General features: G+C 44.6%; 1 protein-coding gene across 6 annotated transcripts in view; it reads right to left on the bottom strand.

Moving 5' to 3' along the window:
• mapk8b (mitogen-activated protein kinase 8b) overlaps positions 1-24,028 on the bottom strand; it is a 28,553-nt gene extending 4,525 nt beyond the window's left edge. Inside the window, exons 1-9 of one of the 6 annotated variants that reach the window (XM_069719374.1) lie at positions 23,713-24,021; positions 14,786-14,966; positions 12,797-12,926; positions 12,300-12,358; positions 10,312-10,450; positions 7,825-7,990; positions 4,703-4,774; positions 2,497-2,679; positions 505-629 (exon numbers count right to left, since the gene is read on the bottom strand). In XM_069719374.1, the coding sequence (XP_069575475.1) occupies positions 505-629; positions 2,497-2,679; positions 4,703-4,774; positions 7,825-7,990; positions 10,312-10,450; positions 12,300-12,358; positions 12,797-12,926; positions 14,786-14,907 (996 nt within the window). In that variant the 5' untranslated portion in view covers positions 14,908-14,966; positions 23,713-24,021. Of the gene's footprint in view, positions 1-504; positions 630-2,496; positions 2,680-3,769; positions 4,775-5,912; positions 5,985-7,824; positions 7,991-10,311; positions 10,451-12,299; positions 12,359-12,796; positions 12,927-14,785; positions 14,967-23,695 lie in introns of those variants that run through there. The other 5 variants (XM_069719375.1, XM_069719379.1, XM_069719378.1 and 2 more) reach the window with 5 other exon arrangements.
• Between the last annotated feature and the right edge of the window lie 767 nt (positions 24,029-24,795).

Genomic DNA, 24,795 nt, shown 5'->3' with positions numbered 1-24,795 from the left:
TCATGCCGCAGAGGAGAGACGAGGGAAGAAAGCAGCAAATCGCTGGATCACAGGCAAAAATGGTTTTTCCAAAGAGAGAGATTTGTTGTTTATTACCAAACAAGAAGCCTAAACTCTCTCAGACGTCGTGAGGACCGCGGGACACTGCGGCACAGAGAGCTTCACGGTTCCCGAGACTTGAAAGGTTTTGAGACACAACCCTCCTGTCACATCTTAACGGGGCATTTAAAACCTTTCCACTTGTGTTTTACTGTGAACGTCAGAGGGTTTTCCCCCCTAAAAGTCATTATATTTCATACAGAAAAGCTTCCTTGTCATTGCAGAGCAAAACATGAAAAGAGTCTGAAAACCTTTCTTCTGATTTAGTTTTTGTAATACGAGCACAGCAGGCTCGGTTAAAGCGTTCCGTGTTTGTGCTTCCTCTGATCTTTTAGGGGTTTTGAAGTAGCGTACAATTTTTAAGTGATCAAAAAAAAAGACTTTTACTTTAAAACAAGCACTTACTGCCTCCACTTCAGTCGGGTCGTACCACACGTTGATGTAGGGGTGCTGGAGAGCCTCGTCCACGGAGATCCGCTTCGACGCGTCTATTACCAGCATCTTGGACAGGAGGTCCCGGGCTTGGCTCGCTGGAAAAGACAAACGAATCATGAACGTTTCACATTCGACCCAAACGGATTTCACTCCCGAGTCCGGTTCGGTTAATGCGGTGCATTTCCTGTTGAAACAGGATGTCGGAGCGGGAGACACTCCGAAGTCACCGGAGTATTAGCGATGGAGGAAAGGATTGATTTAAAGGAATGAGGGACGAGCGGAAGCGTTTCATTAGCTGGAGCTTTTCTGAGCGCCAGCTGGTACAGGATGATGTCACTAATGAGGGTGCAGCTTCTTACGAAGTAGTGGGAGCCCATTTAAAGGCAGAGCGGTACTGTTAAAAAAAAAAAAAATAGATGTTTACACTTTCTTAAAGCTGCAGTGGAGAACCTTCGTCTCCCGACTTCTGCCGGTGAAAGAAATGACCAAAATGATGTTCACAAGTGCTTACGACATGAATGCATTTACGCAGTCCCCGACTTGCTCCTTATTGTTGTTGTACAATAGGGAACACATGAAATAAAAGGCATCTCGACGACAGGCGAACGCCTCTTTTACTACCAGAATCTGAGCCGCAAAGTGCGGCTGAGTCGTATGATTGATTAATTCAAGTTAGCGGAGGGCTAAAGCGGAAGTTCAAGGGTCGGGCTGACGGAGGTCTCTGCAGCTCTCCGAGTTGCTCCGTTGTTAAAGCGCGAGCTGGAAAACGGTGGGGGGGGGGGGGGGAGAAAAAAAATTGTGGAGGAATGAAATAAGAGCTGGCAAAACTTCAGGGTCAGAATTTGATCCATTCGGTTTGAAAACATTTGGTACGTTCTGAATCAACGATCTGGTGCACATGCTCCGCCTGCAGAGCGTCTCCAGGTGCATTCATCTGGGAGCGTCTCACCGGACACCGTCGGGATGCTGTGAAATGCGGAGGCTCATCGAGCAGCGACAGACTCGATCGGGTTTGTGTGACGTGTATTTGCATGTGAAGGTCACAAAACGGTCCCGGTGTTCTGTGCGTGCCGTGCGAGTGAAACGCAAACCGGCCTGTAACGACGCTGCTGCTATTCGAGGTCAGAACCTCACCGAGGTTTTCGCCTCTGAAACGGAAAGCATGCATCTGGTTTTGTCTCCGTTTGAGTTTGCCAAGAACGTCCACCTCCATTATCGCGCATTCGGTACGAAAACCTCTGCCAGCGCGAGTTACGAGAGCTTTCAGAGCAACAGATGTGGTTTAACCGGAGGAGTCGAGGGGAGAACGGAGCCTCACATCTTTCCGCCTCTGGAAATTAACGAGGACAGAAAAAGATGCGCTGCTTTTCCTTTTCTTTTTTTCCTTTTCTTTTTTCTTGTGACATCTTGCGACGGCTCCGCTTCTCTTGCTGCGAGAGTTCCTGTCATCTCCTTTTCATTTACACACGAAGACACTTGAGGTAAATTCCTCTTCACAGTAAACAACGTTGTCCCGAACTGTCAGTTTCCGTAATAGGAGCTTAATGTTAGGCAGCCACTGAAAATTGATTTGTCACTTGGGCTTTGCTGTCACTCTGCGTTTGTAAGGTTGCAAGGAGGAAAAAGTTCCTATTTCTTTCTGCTTTGTGAGTGCTTGCAGCCACTCATTAAACATGCCTTCTAACAGCTATTAAAAGTGTCACCAATTATAAAAATCTACATGCGCAAAGAGAACGGCTTCAAAACGGTCTTTTTTTTGGTTCAAACGTCAAGCAGTAAAATCGAAGCATATTGTGAATGAATCTCAAATCACTGATTTATTTCTTGCACCTTCTGGCCTTCAGATAAAATAAAACGTCAGTTCCAATTTTGGAACTACTTTCCTCTTCAGCCTGGACAGTCACTGCACATGTAATAAAGAAAACTAGGCACCACACTGACCTCACACCGCAGCGTCCTCACCTTTCAGTTTGTTGTGTTCGGAGTCGGCGGGAAACAGGACGTCGGGGAAGAGCTTCTCGAAGCTGTAGCCGGCGTACCGCGGCCGGTTCTCCACGTAGGTCCTCACCGACTGGTTGAGCTTCATCAGGAACTCCTGAGACGGCGTCCCCAGCTGCTCGATCACCTTATTCCACTGGTCGATATCTTGCGGTGTCAGCGTTAAGAAAAAAAAAAGCACTGCGGCTGGATTTGAACCAAAGGAGCGGCCATTCAAGAGTCGGAGGGGAGGGAGGGGCGGAGGCGGGACGGAGGAGGAGAGGGGGAGGAGGGGAGGGAGGGGGTGATGGCTCATTTTGAGGGGAATTCAAAGTGATGGTGTTGCCATGTCGTGTACTGCATCGGTTCTGGTTTGGACATGTTCCTAAAATACTTGTGCAACTGTGCTGACCAAGAAAATGTCAAATCTCTTTCACTGCAAGCGACTTAGAAAAAAGGCCAAAAGGCCAAAGACGGTTAAAGACCGTCAACCGAGAGACACCGCGTTTCCCTTTGTTGGAGCAACAGCGGAGGAACGCTGCCGTCTCAGCTTTTTGGTGACCAGCGTCGGCCGATTACTCGGGAAGACGTGACCGTAACCAATTTAAATTTCATTTCATTTGCGCATCCGGCCTGTGGAAGGCCAGTCGGGATGGGCCGAGTGGCGACGAACACATCATGAACCGCGTTGCAACAATTATTTCAAACATCTGCACTGCACATTACTGTTGGTGAGGCGAGGCAGGCGACGCTCACCTTCAACAAGTCCAGATGCCGGAAGTACGTACGCAACGGTTTTTTCTTCATGAAAAAAAAAACAACACAGACAGGCACGCACACGCACACGCACACACACACACACACACACACACACACACACACACACACACGGAGATGCTTGTTCACGTCTTTGTTCATCCTGTACGGTGAATGGACAACACGAAGGAGGACGTGGGAAAACTTGTCAAACAAAATGGGACTACGTTAGTTAGCATTTTGGAAAAGCTAAATCTTCAGTCAGACGAGGTATTTCTCCATTGAGGATTTTTTTAATTTTTTTATAGCACTATTATATTCCATGATTTTCTTACATTTACTTCCTCTTTCTGTCAATGTCGCCTCTCTTCATAGGATACTGGACACTGTAAACAAAGTCCAACACCCAACGTAAAGCTTTTCTTATCACGCTGACTTCTCATTTAACCCGAGCTAACTGAGGACGACCGCGTTTCGCCCCGAACTCATCGCCTGCGCAGTATCTCGGGGTATCGATGGGTTAAGTTGTTGCTAGGCAACAGAAACAGATGTATGCATATCGACGGGCGAGTAACGTAATGGCAGGAAATGCAAAGAAATACGAGTCCTTTGAAACATTGTGACATTAAGTTATGAGGAAAAACCCAACACGACTAAAGTCATATATTATAAGCTTATCAGCAAATGAAAATGTACTTCGGTATCTGTCGTTTCTGTTTCATAGAGAGAAATTCAAACATATCCGCCCTGCAGTGCATTGTGAGCTATCTAACTCCTTCATGAGAATCAAATAAGAAAGTAACCTTTAGTCCAGAAACTGCTGAATAAAGCAGCTCTAAAATTACCCCCCAACAAAAACAAAAAAATGTGCTCGCCGGGCCAAAAAACATGAAATGTGTGACCTTTTGGGTTCCAGGAAATAAACTGCGGTTCTTCCCTAACTTCAGTTTTGAGCCTCACAGTGTCTCTCATCAGCTTTAAATATGTCCGGATTGCACATTTCCTGCGTCAGAATACCCGAGACTATTTTAAAATGAAGATCGAGATTATCTCGCAGGATGTGAAGTAACAAATCACGGCTGGAACAGCGTCGCTGTGCCGCTCAAACAAGCCGGGTATAACCGTCGCCTCGATGGAATGAAGCCACCGTTTGTGTTGTTCATACATTTCCACGTGTACTTTTACCAACCGGAAGGAGCAAATATTTAGCTGTGGGAAAAAAAGGGTGGATACCTCTACGGCTCTCGCTGTGAGTGATGAGCGTAGACACGGAGCACAACGACGTTGCCACTCACTTGACAAGACGCCGGCAGGTGTTTCCCCCCCCCCCTTTTTTTTTTTTTTTTGCGCAAAGATGTGAACAAGACGTGGGACAGGCGACGAGACACCACAGTACGTCGAGGGGGTTTGGATGGAGGTTCAAACTTAAGGATACGATCAGTGCCTGGAAACAACACACTACCCCGGACCATTTCAGCCATGATGCAGCCAACAGACCAGACATCAACTGAAAAATGAAATGACAACCACCAAATTAGCATGCAAGACGGGAAAAACAAACGGAAACAAAACAAAAACAAACAAAACAAACTCCAAAAAAAAAAACTAAATGGAAAATTGAACAAATAAAAACATGATGTGCGTGCGAGGTGATGTGTGTGATACACGACAATAAAATGACCTGCATGCAGTTGAGTGCCCTCTCACACCCGGGTCAGCGTCCCACACGTCTTTTATCTCATAACTGAACGTTACTGCATATTTGTGTAAGAACGGTGTTAATATTAACCAAAATAAGAGATGTTTCACAACATCTGTCCTTCAGGCGTCAGGAATCAAAAGCTTTGAAAAGCGAGACACCGACTTTCAAGGTCTTCGAGAATGTCTTTTTTTTTTTTTTTTTTTTTGTACGAGTGCGGTTTAACGCCCTCCGTATCCTCACCGCAATACACACCGTTAATGAGTAACTGGAGTATTATCATCCACGAGTCCAAGAAGTTATGACTTTTCAGCTTTTTGTCACTCCTCCATGTGACATTGCAGATTACGAGCCTCCCTTTGTGTCACTGAAGCATCGATTTATTCAGTACGACGTTGTGAAGAAAAGCCTAATTAGTTGGGTTTTTTTGTGTGTGTGTGACGGTTTCTTCTACAAAGAAGTATGGAAAGCAGCTGAAGGACAGATGAGGGATTTTTATGCAGTTCAATTCTGAGTTATGGAAGAGCAAAGTATTGAATTCTATTTCAGGTGTTTCGTGTGACAGTCATGGTGCTTGAAGTGACAGTGCTGCTGCTCGGGTGAGTGAGTTATGTGTGTGTGTGTGTGTGTGTGTGTGTGTGTGTGTGTGTGTGTGTGTGTGTGTGTGTGTGTGTGTGTGTGTGTGTGTGTGTGTGTGTGTGTGTGTGTGTGTGTGTGTGTGTGTGTGTGTGTGTGAATCTGTAGGAAGAGCAGGTGGGTGTTCGCAAGTCAAAGTGTCAGGCAAAGCAGAGAAATAGAATTTCTATGGTTGCAATCCATTTGATGAAAGAAAGAAAAAAAAAAGATTTAAAAATATGAAGGTTTTTTTTTTTTTTTTTTTTTTTTTATGTGGCAGGTTTGTTACACAAGAAAATGCCAGACACTGCTGCAAGCAGCTCAAGGATACAATCCCTTCCTGGAAAAAGGATTTTGTGGCGAACCATTTCTGCCATAATGCAGCCCACAGCCCAAATATCCACTATAAATGCGCAGCATAAAAGGAGGAAGAAGAGAATAAGCAACAAAAAAAAAAAAAAATTTGAAAAAAAAAAAAAATGCAACAAGTCAGCAGGAAATATTCGGGTAATCGTTTTTGGTGAAGAGGACTGAGGACGAGAAAGCATTAATATTTACAAGGTTCTCCAGAGGTTTGTTGTAATATTCACCTCGTGATGCCTGGGCTAAAGGGAACATTTATTCTCTGGGAACTTAAGTGGCTATTATGCATAAGATTTTATATCAAAGTATTTCAGACACTATTGGATTGCTGAATGGAGTCACATCTGTATAAAGAAGAGGTAAACATTTTGGTAAATACGAGGTGCAATCAAAAAGAGCCTGCTTTTATTATACAAGAATGGAGTGCAGCTTTCTAGGGAGCTCGGCGCAGGTGTGACAATAATCTTTCTAAGTATTCGTTCCATCTCTTGATCCGCATCGGCGCCTTTCTTCCAGGTGTGTTTTTGTCATTTGTGAGCATTTGTAATTCTACCAAGGACCTGAAACTTGAGCAGAGTGTGCACATCAAATTTGATGTCAAACTCTGGAAATAAGCAACGGAGGCCCTCAAAGTGCTTCAGAAAACCTGCGGCAACGAACTGAGCGAGGTGGCGTTCGCATTTTAAGAGAAGTAGAACGTCACTGTCCAACACCAAAAAAGGTGCATTCAAGATAACAATGCAACTGCTCACAGTGCCTTGAAAACACTTCAGTTTCTCGCCCACAGCAACAAAATCGTCTCTCTCCACCACTCCTACTTGCTGTCATCGACTCCCTGCGGCTTCTTTCAGTTCCTCATAATGACGTTGGAGCTGAAAGGTCACCATATAAGGACAATGTAGAGGCGATCCAATGCAAACCGCAGATTTGCATCAAGACCTCCAGGGAGGGTTCGCAGCATGGCAGGTCTGCCCACTTTAAAGGGGATGGCGGACAGATTTCAATCAGGTACGGTTTTCAATTGTTGTTTGCACATTTTCTGAACTTTTGGATCGCACCTCGTATGCCTATTTTCTTTCTTAACAAGGTTTTGATGGGAAGATTAAAACCCCTCTCATGAGGTTAGAATAAAGACTGGAAGCAGAAAGCCTGGCTCTGTCCAAAGGCAGAAAAATGATCCGACTGACACCTCTGTTACCTTTGGACGGAGCCAGTTGGACTGATTCCCCCTCATACCAGACTTTTACACCCGGCTCCTCCTTCTAATGTAACGATGTGAGAGCGGTATCAATAACCCTACTTCCCGATATGCTGAGCTATTCCTAAAACACCGTCTTGCAGAAACTGTGATACCACAGCTATCCAAGCAGGAGCGCAGAGTGTAAATGCGGAAACATGCGGAAGTGCCTGTGTTCATCCCGGTGCTTTTTTAGCCGGGTTATGTTGAGCTCAGGATCGGCAACCTCTTAATAAAACATCAAACACATGCTTGAAGCACTGCTGGGCCCCAGCGTCCCCAGACAGGAAGTTCCCCACAAAGCACCGATGCCCCACATGCCAACTTCCCCTCTGAGAGTGACCTTTACAGGAACAGGAACAGGGAGAGTGAGAGTGTGTGAGTGAGAGAGAGAGAGTGTGTGTGTGTGTGTGTGTGTGTGTGTGTGTGTGTGTGTGTGTGTGTGTGTGTGTGTGTGTGTGTGTGTGTGTGTGTGTGTGTGTGTGTGTGTGTGTGTGTGTGTGTGTGTGTGTGTGTTTGGGAAGTGATCTTGGAACATCTCAGTGGTGTGTGTGTGTGGGGGGGGGGGGGCATGCAGCAGGCCGGGCAAGCAGCTCCTCCTCATTGGCCGGGTCGCTGTCAAGAAGCCACTTCCTGCACTCACCGTTGGCCTGGTAGCCCATGCCCAGGATGACCTCGGGGGCGCGGTAGTAGCGGGTCACCACGTAGGGCGTCATGAGGAGGCCGGTGGCGGCCGTCCTGGCCAGGCCGAAGTCCAGGATCTTCAGTGTGCAGTCAGACTTCACCACGATGTTACTGGGCTTCAGGTCCTGAGCAGGAAACACAACAGCGGAAGAGTTACAGAGCTTGGTGTTGCATGAGGTGTTCAAAACCTGAGAGTTAAGGGAAAAATATACACACTCCCGATAAGGCCGGTATCATTTTTCAGAAGATAGAAAAAATTCAGTCCATTTGAGGTAATGATGTCATACCGTTACGCAACATAACTGTAGGACATAAAACAGCAGCGAATGGAGCAACAAGCCTGAAAGCTGCTGTATTCTCCAGCTTCTCAGCTCAGTGTGAGAGTTTAATTGACGGTCGCGTTCTCTGATCTCCCTCTGTCATATCGTCAAGGACATCTTTATCACAAAAAGAGATATATCGTGATATTATTTACGGGCCATATCAGCCATCCCTAATCCCGGTCGTCTTTTCAAAATCCAGCCGCGATTTTGGCAAGAAAGAAATAAAACATACAAAAACCTCAAATGTCAGAGTTTGTTAAGAAGAAGAGGCGAAAAACTAATATCAACCAGAGACAATGTTCCACAGTAGCCACAAAGTCTTGGTTTAGTTCAGTCAGACTATTTTTTTCCCTGTTTATCTGCTTTAGTATTTTTTTTTTCATGTCAACCAGAAACTGGAAATAAAACAGAAAACTTCTGAGATAGTTTGACTTCCTCTCCTCTGAGGCTAAGCCTGACAAACCAAACTGACATCTTCTCTCTAACTCTTCATATTTCCAACCCATAATGCATCCCGTCACAAAGGATCATTGCCTACAGCTATAACCTACCATTAGCCATATGCCCAGTTGATTTATTACAACTAACTTGCCAGCCATGACAGTTCTAGGCTGACTTCTTCAGCATAATTTACGTCGCAGCAAAGTGGACGCTTGAACCTCACTTTTCTAACAACGACTCGTGTCTTTAACTCGTAAGAAATCTTGACAATCATAATCATAATCATCACTTCTTAATGATATAAACATCAAACTCGCTGCCCGGGAAGGTAGGAAAACTTAAGTTGAGTGCTTAACGGTTCCGAGCGTCTAAATGAGACGAAGCGCTCGTCACCGAGACAATAACCACGTAAACAAGAGAGCAGAGTCTTTAGCGATCCGTGACTCGTGTTGCATCTGTTCACTTTCTGAAAGCTTTGCGTGCTGAGCCGTGCCGATGCGAGCGAGGCTTGTTAGCTGCGCCTGCGGCTCAATTAGTTCTGGCTGGCAGAGCAGGAGGAGCTCCGCTAATCTACTGCTGCGTATCTCACTGATGGTGATTGACAGAGTGATGTCAGTGTGTGTCTCACTGACTTAGTGACTGTGTGTGTGTGTGTGTGTGTGTGTGTGTGTGTGTGTGTGTGTGTGTGTGTGTGTGTGTGTGTGTGTGTGTGTGTGTGTGTGTGTGTGTGTGTGTGTGTGTGTGTGTGTGTGGGCGCGCGCTGCTGCATCATCTGCGCTGCATAACAACCTTTTTTATTTGGTTGAGTTAATTGGTGATTTAATGTTACAAACGTGTCAGTAAATACAAAAATAAACATAATTCAAAGTAACAGTTTGACATTTTTTGGGAAGTTTGCTAATTTATGAAGCTAAATATGAAGCTATCGTACACGACACTATGTTCAGACTTCCAGCACAAATCCAATTGTCATATTAGGATTGTATCTAAATATGACAAACAACAACAACATTGTAGGATGATGTCTGTAAACAAAAGCACTATGAAATGAAACCTATATCTCATAAAATCGTTAGAGGTTTGCTGGTCTCTGAACACACTGGCGATTACATTCTTCCAAGAGATTTGATTGGTCAGTCGGCCGTCCTTTTGTTTTGATCCGTTATTTCAAACTTCACCTACTCAGGTTAGCGCTGCAACATAAGTTACCATGGCGATGTATGGCGGTTAGAAGTGAACCACCTTCGTAGTCCTGAACATCCAGGCTTCATTAATGCAGGCCTCTGAAGCCTTGTCGCTATTGTGAGGTTGCCAGTCAACCAGCAGGGACTCCAGAAAGTCCTTGCACTCGGCCATCTTTTCTCATCAACTCTCTTTCAGAATATTGAACTCTCCATTTAAGTTCAGACTCTGAATATGTAAATCCAAGTCTCGTTGCACAGGAATTATCTTTACTCTCTTTTAAATGCCGGAGTTAAAAAGTTCTAAAAGGAATTTACAGCCGCATTTTGGGTGTTTACAACGTCACTTTTAGACCGTCTCAAGTTGATAAATGCTACACACGTGTGTGTGTGTGTGTGTGTGTGTGTGTGTGTGTGTGTGTGTGTGTGTGTGTGTGTGTGTGTGTGTGTGTGTGTGTGTGTGTGTGTGTGTGTGTGTGTGTGTGTATTGGCATGACTCACCCTGTGTATGATGCCGGCGGAGTGCAGGTGTTTGATTCCACACAGCATCTGGTAGAGCAGGTAGGACAGCCTCTCGTGGTCCAGCTCCATCTGAATCACCTGACAGAGGTTGGCATCCATCAGCTCCATCACCAGATACCTGCAGGGGAACGGCAGCGGGTTCAAACCAGGCACACACACAAACAAAACACGCATACCCAAAGACTAAAGTGCCATATGAAATGATCAGTGTTGTTTTTTCCACATTTAAAAGCATATTTTAAGCTACACTTTGGTCTGTTATGTCCTCACCCACGCAGCACCTATTTGGCTTGGCATTTGGGAAGTGACAGTAAGAGCTCCCCTTCTCGCAATCGTGATGATGTTATGTTATTTGGCAACCGTTACATCATCAGTTCCTTTCAAACCTCCTACGTGGAGTAAAGAACCTCTCCCAGAACGTTCTGTTTACTTTATGAAAAGTAACATCTCGGCGACAGAGCACGACTTCTGCTCCGAAGATATTTGTGTACAAGCGACACAAAACGGGTCAAACGCACTGTCAACGAATGTTTTTTTTTGTGCGAGATGGGAGTCTTAAGTGCACGTCCAGAATGTACGCAGGGAAATCTATACTTTCAGAAATGTCTTCTCTGCACGGTCGTGAACTCTGTAATGCAAGTATGCACTCAAGTATACAAACACACAGGCAAGTGGAGTGTTCGCCTTCATCCTCGAACTCTGCGTTAGCCCTTCGAGCCCCCGGCTATGATTTGTCCAGTTTCCTTTTTAGCTCCAATCAGGCAGACAGAGCAGCGCACGCGTACACACACACACACACACACACACACACACACACACACACACACACACACACACACACACACACACACACACACACACACACACGCACGAGGCTTCTAGGGGATGGCATTAATCATGTTTGTTCCCGTCATACTCTGCGAAACCATCACTTCCCCCACATCTCGCTCCAGTATTCCCCCTCTGTGATTTTAGAGCCCGTTTCCACTCACGTGGACGTCTTGTCGACTTCGAAATAAATCCGGGACTCCGCTAAATATAACCTGATGTGTCTCTTATTAAAGGCCGAGCCCACACAAATGTAGAGTTTACGAGACGTCCTGATGAATAAGAGTCATCAGAACGTCATAGAAAAGTATGAACGAATAGTAACGTAGAAAATCTATTCAGTTTAATTACTGAATTCAGTAATAAAGATAAAAACGGTAGTGTGGACAAGCAGCATATAAAAAGAGCTATATGACCCTATTCAGTACTTAAAGTTACAAAAATGCATAAAGGTGAGAAAAAGATCTCAAACTGATCAGGTGATAATGCCACAGGAAGAACTACATATATGACCGTGTGAACAGATTTTAGGATGAATGTATTAGAAAAACAATGTAGACGCTGATCAAGAATAAAAACAACTATAAAATCTGAATCAATAAGCACAGATAAGTCCTCCATTTGTTATATAAAACCATCCCAGCAATAAAATAAGTCAGGTGGACTCTATTGTGTTGTTACGTGTGCTCCTCGCTGACTGATCATTTCCACGTTTTGATGACGGCTTATGACTGAAACACGTCCATTTTTTTTTTTTTTTTGCCCATGATAAATTGTTATATATTGATCAGTGAGAGCTGCGGTTCAAGATTTGTGAGTTGCGTGTGGCATTTTTCTACGTCCATCCTTGATATCTTATATGATCTCTTTGTATTTGTTTTATTGTGTTTGGTTATTGGATGAGATATTTCTACCCGATATCCCACTGACTGCACGTGGACTGTCTGCTTCTAGTTATTATACGCCTTACAGGTATTCATATTCTTTAAATGACATCTTCCTCTGGCGTGATAACACACTAACCAGGCATCCAGCTAAACTGCAGAACCCCATAAAAGTTAAATCGGATCATCTGAGCCCGCAGCAGGCTGCGTCCTGTATTGATGCGAGCAGCTGGGATTTGGCTCGCGGATACTCACACATCTTGAAACTCCTCCAGTGTCTTCTGTGGTGTGAATACATTTAACAGGCCGATGATCTGGCGAGATAAAAAAGCACAGTGACGGAGGTGAAGGGGTGTAATGAACGGCGCCACATCTGCATCCCTGAGAGAGCAGCGCCGACTGTTGACCGGAAAAGCATTGTGGGAATTCATAGTGTCACTGTTTAGTGTCTGGTGCTTATCGCTGTAACTTCCAACAGGTTTTTAATATGATCACATATTAATATTTAATCATTTACGGTCCAAAAAGAATGCACGGGGACAAGAATGATGATCAAACTCTTATTTCTACTGCATGCTTGTTCGTCACATTACGTCCTGACTGATTGGGATCTGAGATATCCGCGTGTAGACGAAGCCAGACTGAAGTCTGGATCAATGGGAACAGTAAAGGTGTCTCAGCCAAAAATCTTTCATCTCTAACCGATTCATACAAATCATGCAGAATAAATAGACATGGAATTGGTCCCTTACGTTCTTGTGGTTGACACATTTCATGAGCACCAGTTCTCTGTAGGCCCGTTTCGCATGAGTCTGGTTCTGGAAGGGCCGGCTCAGCTTCTTGATGGCGACGTTCCTCTCAAAGTTGTGGTCGTACGCCGAACTGGGGGTGAAGAACGGAAAGCAGAAGTTCAGCCACGGACGCACGTCCAAAAAAAGGTTTTTACTTCTGTTTTTGTTGCTCTTCTCTGAAGAATTAAAATGCTTCACACATTTTATTAGAATACCGGTAGTTCAAATCTTTTCCACTGGTTGTTTGAAAAACATACGACGATAAAATAATCTCTTAAAAAACTGCCACCACAGTCTATTTAATTTGTCCAGTAGGCGAGAAGGCAAATAATCTTCTTTGTGTTATATTGAACTACAGCTCAACAATATGATTAATATTCTGTGAGAATAGCTATATAATACTTTCTCACGGCAACTTAAATTCTCCTTTGACGCCGTGGTGATGTTGGTTGTGTAGAGGTGAGAAGTGGGAGGAGCCTCTGGTACCTGCAGGTGCTTCTCCTTATACAGTATCCTCAACGTCACCCAACAGGCGTCTGTTGTAGGAACCAGCTTGAATTGTTTGATGTTGAGTCACGAAACTTTGTCTATGGGGAGAGCTCCTCATTTATCACCCAATGGTTTGTGAGCTGCCATTTTGAAGCTCAGTCTGCCATTTTGGCCAACACCATCTTTTTTTTTTGGAGCCAGAAGCGACCATAATCGGCCGAGCAGAGGAGCAAGCGGTGAATCCGACTGAGAACCCGACTGTCGACTGAGAACTACATCTATTGGAGGTAGACTATTTTTTTTTTTTTTTTTTTTTTTTTTTAAACCAGCCCCGAGTGGCCCTTGGTGGTTTTACACTTTAAGTAACTTCCACATTGGCTTTGCTTTTCAGAGCCAGAAGCTACGTCCATTTTTATATAAAGTCGATGGGTAAATTCCCAGAATTTGTCAAAAACATTGAATTCACAGGATATAAGAAACATTTCATTCTGATTATTGTATCTGTAAACTGAATATCCAGCAAACGCATGTAAAAAAAAATACTTTAAAATTTGTATCCATGTTGCTCAAATATATGATACAGCTTACAATACGATGCAGTTTGAAACTGACAAATGATGAGGCAGCAGATGGAGCAGAAGCCTTCGTTATAGGGCGTTACACTGAATGAACATGATTGTGGGTTCTGCTTTTCTAGCCACTCAGCAGATGTTCCTGCTCAACAGCATTGTTACAAATCACAGATGGTCATCCAGCTCTCGTGATTAAACCACCGCAGATTTACTGATCCAATTCAAAAAGCTTTTTCAAAGCAGATGTTGATAATTCAAACTGAAGTCTTGACTGAGGCTCATGTGCATCGGTTTCTCGGTTCTCCTACCTGATATGAGGAGCAGAGAAGATTAATGACAGCAGAGAACTCAGATGGGTTAATTATGCTTAGCTTGTGTTACCAGAATGAGAACCAGACGACTTCAGACGGTCCACTTTGGCACTTAATTAGGAATTTGACGGTCCAATCACTCAACCGCTGGCATGATAGATCTGAAACAAATGCTAATCGTGGCACATTGCTGATATGATAGAATATCATCATCATATCCAGACACTGGTTCTGGCATGGAGCCGAGTGATCGTTGGGTTTCACGTCCACCCGCCTCTCATCAACACACCGCGCTGTCGACAAATACGACAACATGAATCCATTTCTGTGTTGTTTGCAGCGTCTGCTTAGATCGGCAACTTTCAGAGGCAACAACTGGTGAAGTCTGAGCTCAAATGTTTCGTAGTTTCTGCATGCAAAGTTAAATTCTACGTACTCGCAGGGTAAATAAATGACTGCGAGATAAGATTGAAAGCACCACAAAAAAACCTCCAAGAAAATCTCGAGTTTAATTTGTTTTTGTCAAATTCCTGAATACTTTTGGAGTATTTTCCAGTTTTTTTGTTTCTTTTACTCACCAGACAATTCCCTGAGCTCCGGATCCGATGGGTCTGAGGTTCTGGTAGCGTTTTAAAACCATAAAAGTTGAATCGCCCACATCTATACTGTAGTACTCCTTTTCACGCTTGTTCCGGTTCATGATGAAGCCTTGGACCAACGCTGTGACTGGGCATCCAAGTGCAGCTCGCCTCTCAAGACCTGCAGAGCGTGAAGAGAAGAGATCACATTTGATTCAGGAAAAAAATAAATAAAAATCAAACAGATACGAGTACAGAAATTTCCAGAACAATGCATGCGTTAAATTAAATATTCCTCAAAAAAAAGTTGTGATTCCATGAATTTTGTCATAAGATTCACACAAAGTGCGTTTCTTGCTGGATATTTTCTATTCGTGCTAAATCCTATCTTTTACTTTTTTGTTAACAAGCAAAATATGAAGGTGATCATGACAGAAATTTGGAACAAATACTTCTGTGTTTTAAACAAGGTATTCAGGCTTTGCTCAGACTGCAGGCACATCAGATTTGTTTCTTCAATTACATCTTAAGGACAGACTTTCCACACTGTTAACTGCAAGTGAGCGGATCAGATTTGATGCGTCCAGATATCACCGGCCAATCAGCATGGGTTTCTGTGGTAACGAAGTACCAGCAGACAGTATATCTCGGCATCTGTCCACACAGACTGTTGTTCCGGTTGTCCTCCATACCGCTGAAATCTCACGTCATTACGCGTCACTTTAGGAGTGACACAAGAGTGTCCAGAGTGAGACACATCTGTAGAAATCTGATTGGAATCGCATTTCAAACCACCTTCAATCCGTATTCAATCGGATCCAAATTTTTTTGCTGTCAAACTTTCATGAATGAATTTGGATACAATCTGGATATAACAAAAAACAACAACAACAAAAAAACAGATGTTTGATGTTCGAAGTTTGAACAAGGCCTGAGAGCCCAGTGTGAAATCAGTCAGACAAAGCCGTCCACTGGCAAAACCTCTAAACAGGTCCTGCATATCAGATAGCAGCATTCAACTCGGTGTTTGGGATCACAGCCAAAAGGTTTCTATCCTCCTGCTTTCATGCATGTTTTCAATTTCCGCACAAAAATAAAACGTGAGGAAATGCAGAGAAACGTTTTTTTTTGGTCTGCCTGAGGTATTAACATGAACTTTTACTGCATCTATGGCAGCAGATTGTGAACATGGAATCAGACACAGCAGGTAAATCATGATATACATGATGCATATTGCACTGGAGAGACAAAACATTCAAATCATAACATTAAAAAAACAACAACACTAAAATGCCACATCTTTCCACCATCTGAGGTTTGACTGGCTGTCTTTTAATGACATCATCTTGTTGCGTTTTCTGCTTCTGCAATTATTAAATGATACCGACGTGGACAGTCAGGAGGTCCGCCCCTCAAATAGTCTACTAAATGTTACTCGACCAAGTTGTTGTTTGTAGTTTAGTCGCAAAAACAAAAAACAAACTCAAACTGCACCTTGTCAGAGACGTTATGAATAACTTATAGAAGCGTGCGTTACCGGCTGAGCCGTCCCCTTTAGGGAGATGGCTTTGTGGGTAAACTGGGGGGGGGGGGATGTTGGCCTTGTTGTGGGACGTGAGCGACCTTTCCTGCGTTGAGAGAAGTCAAATCAAAGCCCGGTTCATGCGAAGTAAAGACGGTGTCGTCATCGCTGCAGAGTTGGTCCGGACAGGAAAGGCTTGCTAACAGTTAACAGCTAAATGAGAGTAAAGCACCACAGGTAGGAGCAGTGGACCTGGAAAGGTGACACAATAGGCTTTCTGAATCATGTGCACCTTCTATGGGGGGAGAGGGCGGGGGGGCTGGCTGTTAATAATCTGTTAGTAACCTTGACACAGACACTATAAAGCTAACAGACAATATACCATGTCGAATTTTTTTTTTTTTTTTTTTTTTTTTTAAGGTTAAATCTTGCCGGTTGTTTCACAATCATCACTGCATCTTCTGTTGGCATTGTGGCTAACAGGCAGCTCGCTGCATGCTTGTGCTTGCAAAAGTTACTTTAAAAGGTCATTATTATGGTTTTGTATTCTCTGTAATGAAGCTCTTTTTCAGCCCTGAAACTCAACATCATCTGATGTCCCCCCCCAAAAAATAAACACCTAAACAATGAACTGAATATCACGAACATGTGACGACTAGTCGACTATAGTGTCAAACCGGAGATCTCCAACCTTTTTTCCTCCGAGAGCTCCTTCATCTACAAACGCCTGATTTAACCCGCTGGTCCAAACGGAGAATCTGTAGTCCGTTTAAATCCGAACGAAACCTCGGCTGATGAAACTTCTTGTACTTTTGTGAGTCAACCCGTCCATCACAGTCTCACTCTACAGACTGCCAGCTGATTACCTCATAAGTGCAATCAGTTTAATATGATTAAACTCTCGCAGGTTTAGTGTTGCATAAGGACTTCTAATGAGTGCTTGACGCGGTTAACTGTGTTTCCAGAAGTGCGGTTTCATGTATTCCTTAAATAGAGCGGTGGAGTTGTTGTTAGTGATCAAACAGTGCCGACACGTTCGCAGCATAAATCTGATCTTACACTCTAGCCTTGATTCAACACCAAAAGAATTCATTGATGTCCAAATATCAAACTTTCCGATCTGAAAGAAGAGAGTTGATTGATTCTAATGATTCCTGCTGCTTCTTAAATCCGTCATGTAGCTCAACGGAGCTGTGAATACAGTGTATGAAGTCCAAAGGTCGGGGTGATGGAGCAGAGATCCAGGCAGAGAGGCAGAGAGGAAGCAGGAAGCTTCATGCTGAGTATGAAGATGACAAATCATTAGCAGGATTTGGAGCGTTGTGCTGAGGAGGCCGGCTCGATGCCGATAGCTGAACGCTCCTCACACTGGGATCTGACCTCTGGATTTCTCACATACACCCTCAAACTTTCAGTACCAGTTAGCCTACAAGCCTCTTCGTTCCTCGTCTTCGGTCGACCTTCTTCAGATCTCCCTTCCTTCTATTTATCTCTCACTCTCGCCAGCAGATCTGCGGTCAGGACCACCTGACGCTGTACGGCTCAACTCGACCAGCTGCTTTTCTGGATTTGTTTTCCCACTGCAGATAGTACCAACTCAGAGAAGACTGGTCGTCATAGTGACACTGCAAGACGCTACCGTGGTGTCATCTTTAACGAAACACTTACAAACCTCGCTGGATCTCTGAAACCCGACACAAAGATCACCGAACAGAATCCCTGTTGACTCAAGAGTTGCACGTATTGGTTTGAAGACATTTCTTTAAATAAGCAGGAAAATGTTGAATTAAAACACGATCCTCGTCCTAATATCGCAGCCACACCGGCCTGCCTGACTTCCTCCTTTCCTTAAACGTGTGCTTCATTTCTCTTTGCTTTTTCTCGTCCTCGTCCTTGTCCTCGTCTGTCTTATTCGCTCTGACTCTGATCACAACAAACCTCGTGTCTCTCTCCTGGTGCAGAACCTTGTCAACAGTCTGCAGCTGAGCCTCAGCGTGCCGAGCTGCAGGGACAAAGGACGCGGTTATATTATCGTACAGCAGCAGGTGTACTTGTGGCAAAAAGACATTTATTTGAGCAAACACTCATATTTGAAGGCGCAGAAACACAAATAAATGTATTATCTGTTAAGCTCAGTACCTACGTTTAATGGTTTTGTTTTTTTTTAAATGAGAAATACCCTGCACAGATTTTCTGAATGGGTATCAGGGAAAATAAATGGATGATATCTGGTTATGAAACGAGTGAAAAATCATTTATTAGGCAGAATGTGTTGGTGTTGGGAGGATTTGCTGTGTTACTATAGTAACAGGATACCTCTGTGTATCCCAACACCTGACCTGCACAACCACAGTCATACGTCGATGTCTGTTTCCTCTTACCTTCGCCTGCATCTGACATGATCTCTAACCCGACCCGTCGTCTCCTTGGATACTTCACCCGACACGACACTATCTCTACCTGAGGGTGTAACGATCCGGCGATCTGGATCGATTTAATAATCAAATGATCCAATATCATCGATGCAAAGCGAAAACATTGAGCCGTATTATCACGCCTTTAATTTGAAATTCACGTGGCGAGTCTGCGTCACCACTCCTGTCAAAGCAAAACTGCTTCCTCAACATTCAAATGCAACCTGGCGTCGGGCGGATAACGGCAAGCAGCCGTGAGAAAGGCGGGTAAATTACGGTCCGTTATTCTTTGGACCGCATGCACTCATTACTTTTAGTTCCTTCTGCCTCTTGTGTTTGTGCTCTCAGGTCTCTTTCAGTCAACCACGTTTTGGATCAAGTCTATGAAGCTCCGGTCAGGTCTGGCGGCGCTCGGCCGGACCGCAGCCGCAGACTCGTACCCGTACTGGAGAATTGTTGCAGTGAACCGATTGGTTGGAAACTGACTGGAAACCGGGACTGCAGGGAGATGCATAGCCGAGTAATCTGGTTTTAGCGGGAACCCAAATTCACTGCGTTCAAAGTAGCTGAGCGAACAGTAACCAGTTTTCAGACAGTAATCACAGCGAGGAAAACTGAATCTGTGAGCGCAAGTCTGGTGGATCGGTCGAAAGATTTAGACCAACCAAAGCAAATCTTCTGTCACGTGACGAATCCCCAGCTGTAGCAAAGATGCATTAATTGATGTGCACCAGTATGATTGCTATAATAAGCTTTATACCCAACAGTCAGCACAGCAGCCTCCATACGTCAATATTATTCAATCACCCAGTTTAATTAACTCGTGCTTTTTTAGTCTTCGCCGCGGAGCAGAAAATAATGTCAACTTGCCTTGCCGGCGGTTTCTGACTGCAAAGGGACCCGAAATAACACGCGAGCCACTTCTGGTATGCTTTTCAGCAAATGTCATTTAGCAAATGAAATATATGCAGACTGGAGGGAGAGTGTGTGCTCGTGCCCGGCGGGCCGGAGGTCCATCTGAGCCCGGCAGGATATCCGTGAGCGGACGTCAGGCTTTCGCCTGGCAGCGGGACGCGACCGCCTCCGTTACCGTTAGACAGAGCGCGGCACATACCGTGTCGGCGTCCCCGCGAGGCTGCGGGATCTGTGTCCGCGTGTGAAAGTGTTGCTCGGGGATCTGACGGGAGTGAGCGAGGCGGCGTGCGTCAACCCCGTCAGGAGGAGGAGGAGGAGGACGAGAGTCACGCATGTGTGGCCGACCGTCACATTCAGGAATACACGAATGAACGGGCTCAGTGAGGAAGTGTGCGTTTGCAGCGGGACATGTTGAAAACAAATTGACCGGACTGCAGCAATCTGTCCACTTCGGGGGTCGCAGGTCGGATCTGAAGCGCTCATAACAAAGCTCCCGTATCACAGATTTCCCATCATTCAACTGCCATCCACTGAAAAATACCTTGCCGGGTAGCGTCGCCTACCTCCGACAGGCAGGCAGACAGGAACAGATAAGTGTGTCAAAAAGTGCCCGGTGTGGCGTTTGAACTGGCCGTCCCGTACGGATAGTCCCCACCCCAGCTGTCCATCACGCCGTCTCTAGTGGGACTCGATCCGTCTCTCACTGGCTCCGACAAGTCTGCGCTGTTTCACTCTGAAGGCCCGGAGATTTTCACAAATACCAAGCGGGCGACAGCGATCGAGTCCACCAACAAACTCCGAGGGTCGGTGTTTTTTTTTCCTTCTTCTTCTGTGGATCGCTCACGTGCCGCCGAAGTAGTGGCTGCTGATGAAGAGCACGCAGGGACACGTGGTGGGCCAAAGAAAACATCTAAATAAAAAAGGCCCAAAATCATACTTCTCTCCTGATTGTCTGCAGGGACGAATCCGGGGTGTTCATGCACAATATGTTATAATCTCAGTCCAATATTACCTAATGTGCTAATTGTAAAACATGACACAGCAATTAGGAAATATTTGTATATATTTTAAGCTACCTACCAAATTGCCACCTTCTAAAAAAAAAAAAAAAAAGGTCAAATGTAGGAAATGAAAATTAACAAAAAACGAACGCGGACTCAGTGAATAAGTGTATTCTCTTCTGTTATTAAAAAAACATATAGGAACAAATCAGAGCCTGACCGATTTATAGATTTTCTTTTTTTTCAGCCGATATTTGTCCATCACAGATTATCGGTATCAGCGTTCATGTTAGCCCAATATGACAACTTGTTTAATAGAAGATAATGCAGAAATAAATGCTGAGAGAAATGCGTCATTTTTTTTTCTCCATTTATATCATTTCGAATTCTTACATTTCCAGTGAGATTCACTGTTTCATTGCTCCGATGTCATTTTGGAGTTTGTCGTTAGCCGTCTGAACCGGGCTTTTTGTTTTTGCTGCTGGCACATTTCTTCTCACTGTGGACTTATTTTTCCCAACGCCAGCAGATGTCTATGTCTATAACCAGTCTGCTCTGTGCTCCAGCAGTTCAGTCCAAATTTGCTGAGTTTCCGTCACGTGAGGTTTCCTAGTTGCACTGAGCAGAGCAGAATTTTATTTCCTTTTTTTTTTTTTTTTAACAGAATTTGAATTGTTTAAATGCTTTATTTTTGTCACAACTCTAAATGAGACATGTAGAGTAAAGAGATTGCGAACACATTTAACTATTTTAATCTTAAATGTGGTTATTTTGCTTGACGGAAGCAGTCGCTGCACACGATCAGTTCGAGAACGATTGGAAATTTCAACAGCCAACAATAACTTCTATTTTTACAGATGATGTCATTTTGGCAAAAACATGCCTTTCAAACCGACCTGCGGGTTTTGGGCTTCAGAGGTTAAACTTTTAAAATATTCTGCCGTGTCCGGTGACCACGTTTCAACTTCGACATCAGAATTTTTCTTTACTCCCTATCAGCATCGGCCCAAAGGAAAAAAATCTAGTATAAGTCAGATGTTGCAGACAAGTAATCACCTGATCATCCATTGACGTCATTCACTGAGGGCCTCGAGTATGACCACCTAAGGGCGTGTCAGTCGGATTTCACGTAAGCATTCAAAGCGACTGATAAAGACTTCAGTGGGAAGTTGCTGATACTTTGGATTTAAAAAAAACAAAACAAACCGATGAGTCATGCTAAATTTTAACAATGCCAAAAATGTATGCCAGCAAACAGAAAACCAAAACTGTGTGAAGTGAAGCATCTCTAACCTCACACACACACACACACACACACACACACACACACACACAGAGCGAGCAAAGGCACAGTCTCAATTATGAGAAAATAGACCAATCACACTAGAATATGTCACATATTTCCTCCATAACAAACATCACTATGTGCCTTCTCTATTCATGCGGCGTTGTTGCTCGGAAATTCTTACCCCTTCTTTTCTTATTTTGAATCTATTATATGAGCTTTTAAGATAATTTAAGGGAGTCTTCAAGGTCAACAGGTAGAGCACATCCATTCATGTGGAAACATAGGAGTATATTGACACTGACTAATATGAAAAACAAAGCATAGCAATCTTTTGACTCGACATTTAATAATCATAACGATCGCAAACACTAAATTGTGCTTGTAAAGCGGGGGCTGATCTGAGCCGCCAGGTTGGGTGCAGTACAACCTGTGCGTGTTACACCGGTTTTAAATCCAGCATCGACTCCACCCGCCGAAGCAAATTATGGGATACACCTGCGGATACTGTCAACTGACCCAACAGTGAAGTTCAGACACAAATCCATTACGTTTGAACAAATAAGGGCTCTGAAATCAAGAGCACTCAAAATCTCAGGACGTTGAATGTCAGCCAGCAGAACGTCCACACGTCAAAGCGGGCTCGTCATGCGTTAGCCAAGGACTCACAATCCTGCCTGTGCAGGCGACCTTTCGCTTTTGCTGCAGGAATCGGATTTCTTGGTGCATTTGGCCGGTCGGCCGGCCCAACCGCTGCCCTCTTGGCAGGTTGTTTCACTTGCAATGTGCAGCGCAGTGCAGTCTGGGAGCTACGTCGCCCAAATGTGACTACTGGAGGCACGTCAGGTGGACAGAGTGAAACCAAGAGTACTGGGGACACACACACACACACACACACACACACACACACACACACACACACACACACACACAATGTGATCAGACGATAAAGTTATTCATATCACTGATAATTTGGTTGATGGCAGAACCTTCATGCCCCGACCCGATAAGCCGTCTCTGTCGGTATGAAGACAAGTGTCCACGGTTTGATGTCAGGACAGATCCGTCCACGTTGTTTCGAGCTGCAGCTTTTCGTCGCGTGAAGAACACACGGACACAAAAGGCTGCAGCCTCGTGTGTCGCCAGATGTCGGTCTCCGACCGGCTCTGTTGTCGCTGACTGCACGCAGATGCGAAATACTACGAAAGTTTCGCCACATTCAAAGCTGACGTGAGTCCACGGCGGTGGACCGGTGCCAGCGGAAAACAGGGTGTATTCAAAGGCGTCACGAGCAGATTTCTGTTTACATGGAGCATGTTTTTTTTGTCTTCATGGAGGAGGAGGTGGAGGAGGAGGAAGGGGGGGGGGGTACAGACTGGAGGTCACGGCGTTTTACTGAAACATGTAACCGGCTCTGTGTGTGTGTGTGTGTGTGACCGGCACAACACCACCCGGTGCAACCTGACGGCGTAAACGGTGCTAACGGTGCGTGTAGCAGCGACGCGGATAGCTCCCAGTGAGTGTGGCCGCTCCGCCTGGCTGCCTCGCACCGTTTAGGCCGGACCGGGCCGGGCCGGACCGGACCGGACCTGTCCTGCCGCCGCCGTGGTAGTGGTGGTGGTCACCCGTACATGCTACAGTCACACCTCTTTACAGTACCGTGTGTGTGTGTGTGTGTGTGTGTGACCCACATTTGGCCGTCCACCCCCTCCCATCCCCCAACAGTTGACAAAAACATGTCTCAAAAGGGAGGAAAAAAAAAAAAAAAAACACCCGTGCGTCGAGCTCACCCTCTCCGGTGAAGTCCAACCGTCGACCCGCAGTCGCCGCTCGCTGCCCGCCGGAGACACACACACAACCCTGGTCGGCTCTCAGGAGGACAAAACAGCTCTTTAATCCCGTTTTTTTTTCTCCGGATACACTCCAAGTTGTCTTCAAACTAGCAGGCCGGGATCACCGCAGAATACATGTGTGGCTTCTGCGTAATCTAATCTCGGTGCTTCCGTGACACGGGCAGTTTCTGCCATTTCATACCGACGTCGTCGAAACCTTCCGATGTTTCCTCGGCTGCACAATGAGAAGAACCAGGGGGACGTTCAAGACCGCCTGCGCGTTCCCGGCAGCCGCTTCGTCAAAGCGGAAGCGCCGGTTTCGCAACGTTTTGAAATGACGTCGAGTAAAACGGGAACATGCAAATATATATATATATATTTATTTTTTTTGTACACACGTCGTATGTGTAGTTAAGTAACGTTTGAAATACACAGTATACATACAGTATGTGGATATAAATACACATATGCAAACGTTACAACGTTAAAGTGTTGCATAAAACTAATAAATAGTTTCAAGAAAACACTGGAAATGGCATTTCTTTATTTATATTTCCTGCTCATATCTCAGAAGCAAAATTGAAAACAAAACAAACAAACAAAAAAAGAAATCTGATTTTTATATATGCATTGATTTAAATGTGTTATAGGTTGGCTAAATCTGTCTTATAAACTATACAGATGAATCGTAAATGTCATAGAGAATAAAATAAGAAATAAAATCTAAATAATATCCATGTTTTTTTTTTATTCTCAAGTCTCTCTTGGATATCTGGACGGGGATTTTTCACTAAACTTCTCACATGGTTTCATTTCATCGAATGTTTAAAGGTTCCAACATCTCAACTAAAATCTGAGATTTGAGAAAAACTGGAAACAGATTTGTGAATCAGAACTTCGTTTTTTCTTCTTTCCTGTCCCAGTAATCATCTGACGACCCCTCACATTTATCTGCTGTCCCTGGATAAAAAAAAAAACTGGAACTACTTGAAGTAGTTCAAACCAGCTCGACCTGCAACAGCTACAACAGCAACATGCTGC

The sequence above is a fragment of the Brachyistius frenatus genome, unplaced genomic scaffold, assembly GCF_029030835.1.
Source record: "Brachyistius frenatus isolate BFR_SWC_R1_liver_20210118 unplaced genomic scaffold, ASM2903083v1 Contig_213, whole genome shotgun sequence".
Classification (NCBI taxonomy): domain Eukaryota; kingdom Metazoa; phylum Chordata; class Actinopteri; family Embiotocidae; genus Brachyistius; species Brachyistius frenatus.
The sequence above is the reverse complement of the archived record's forward strand: the minus strand, read 5'-3'. Positions and strand labels throughout refer to the sequence as shown.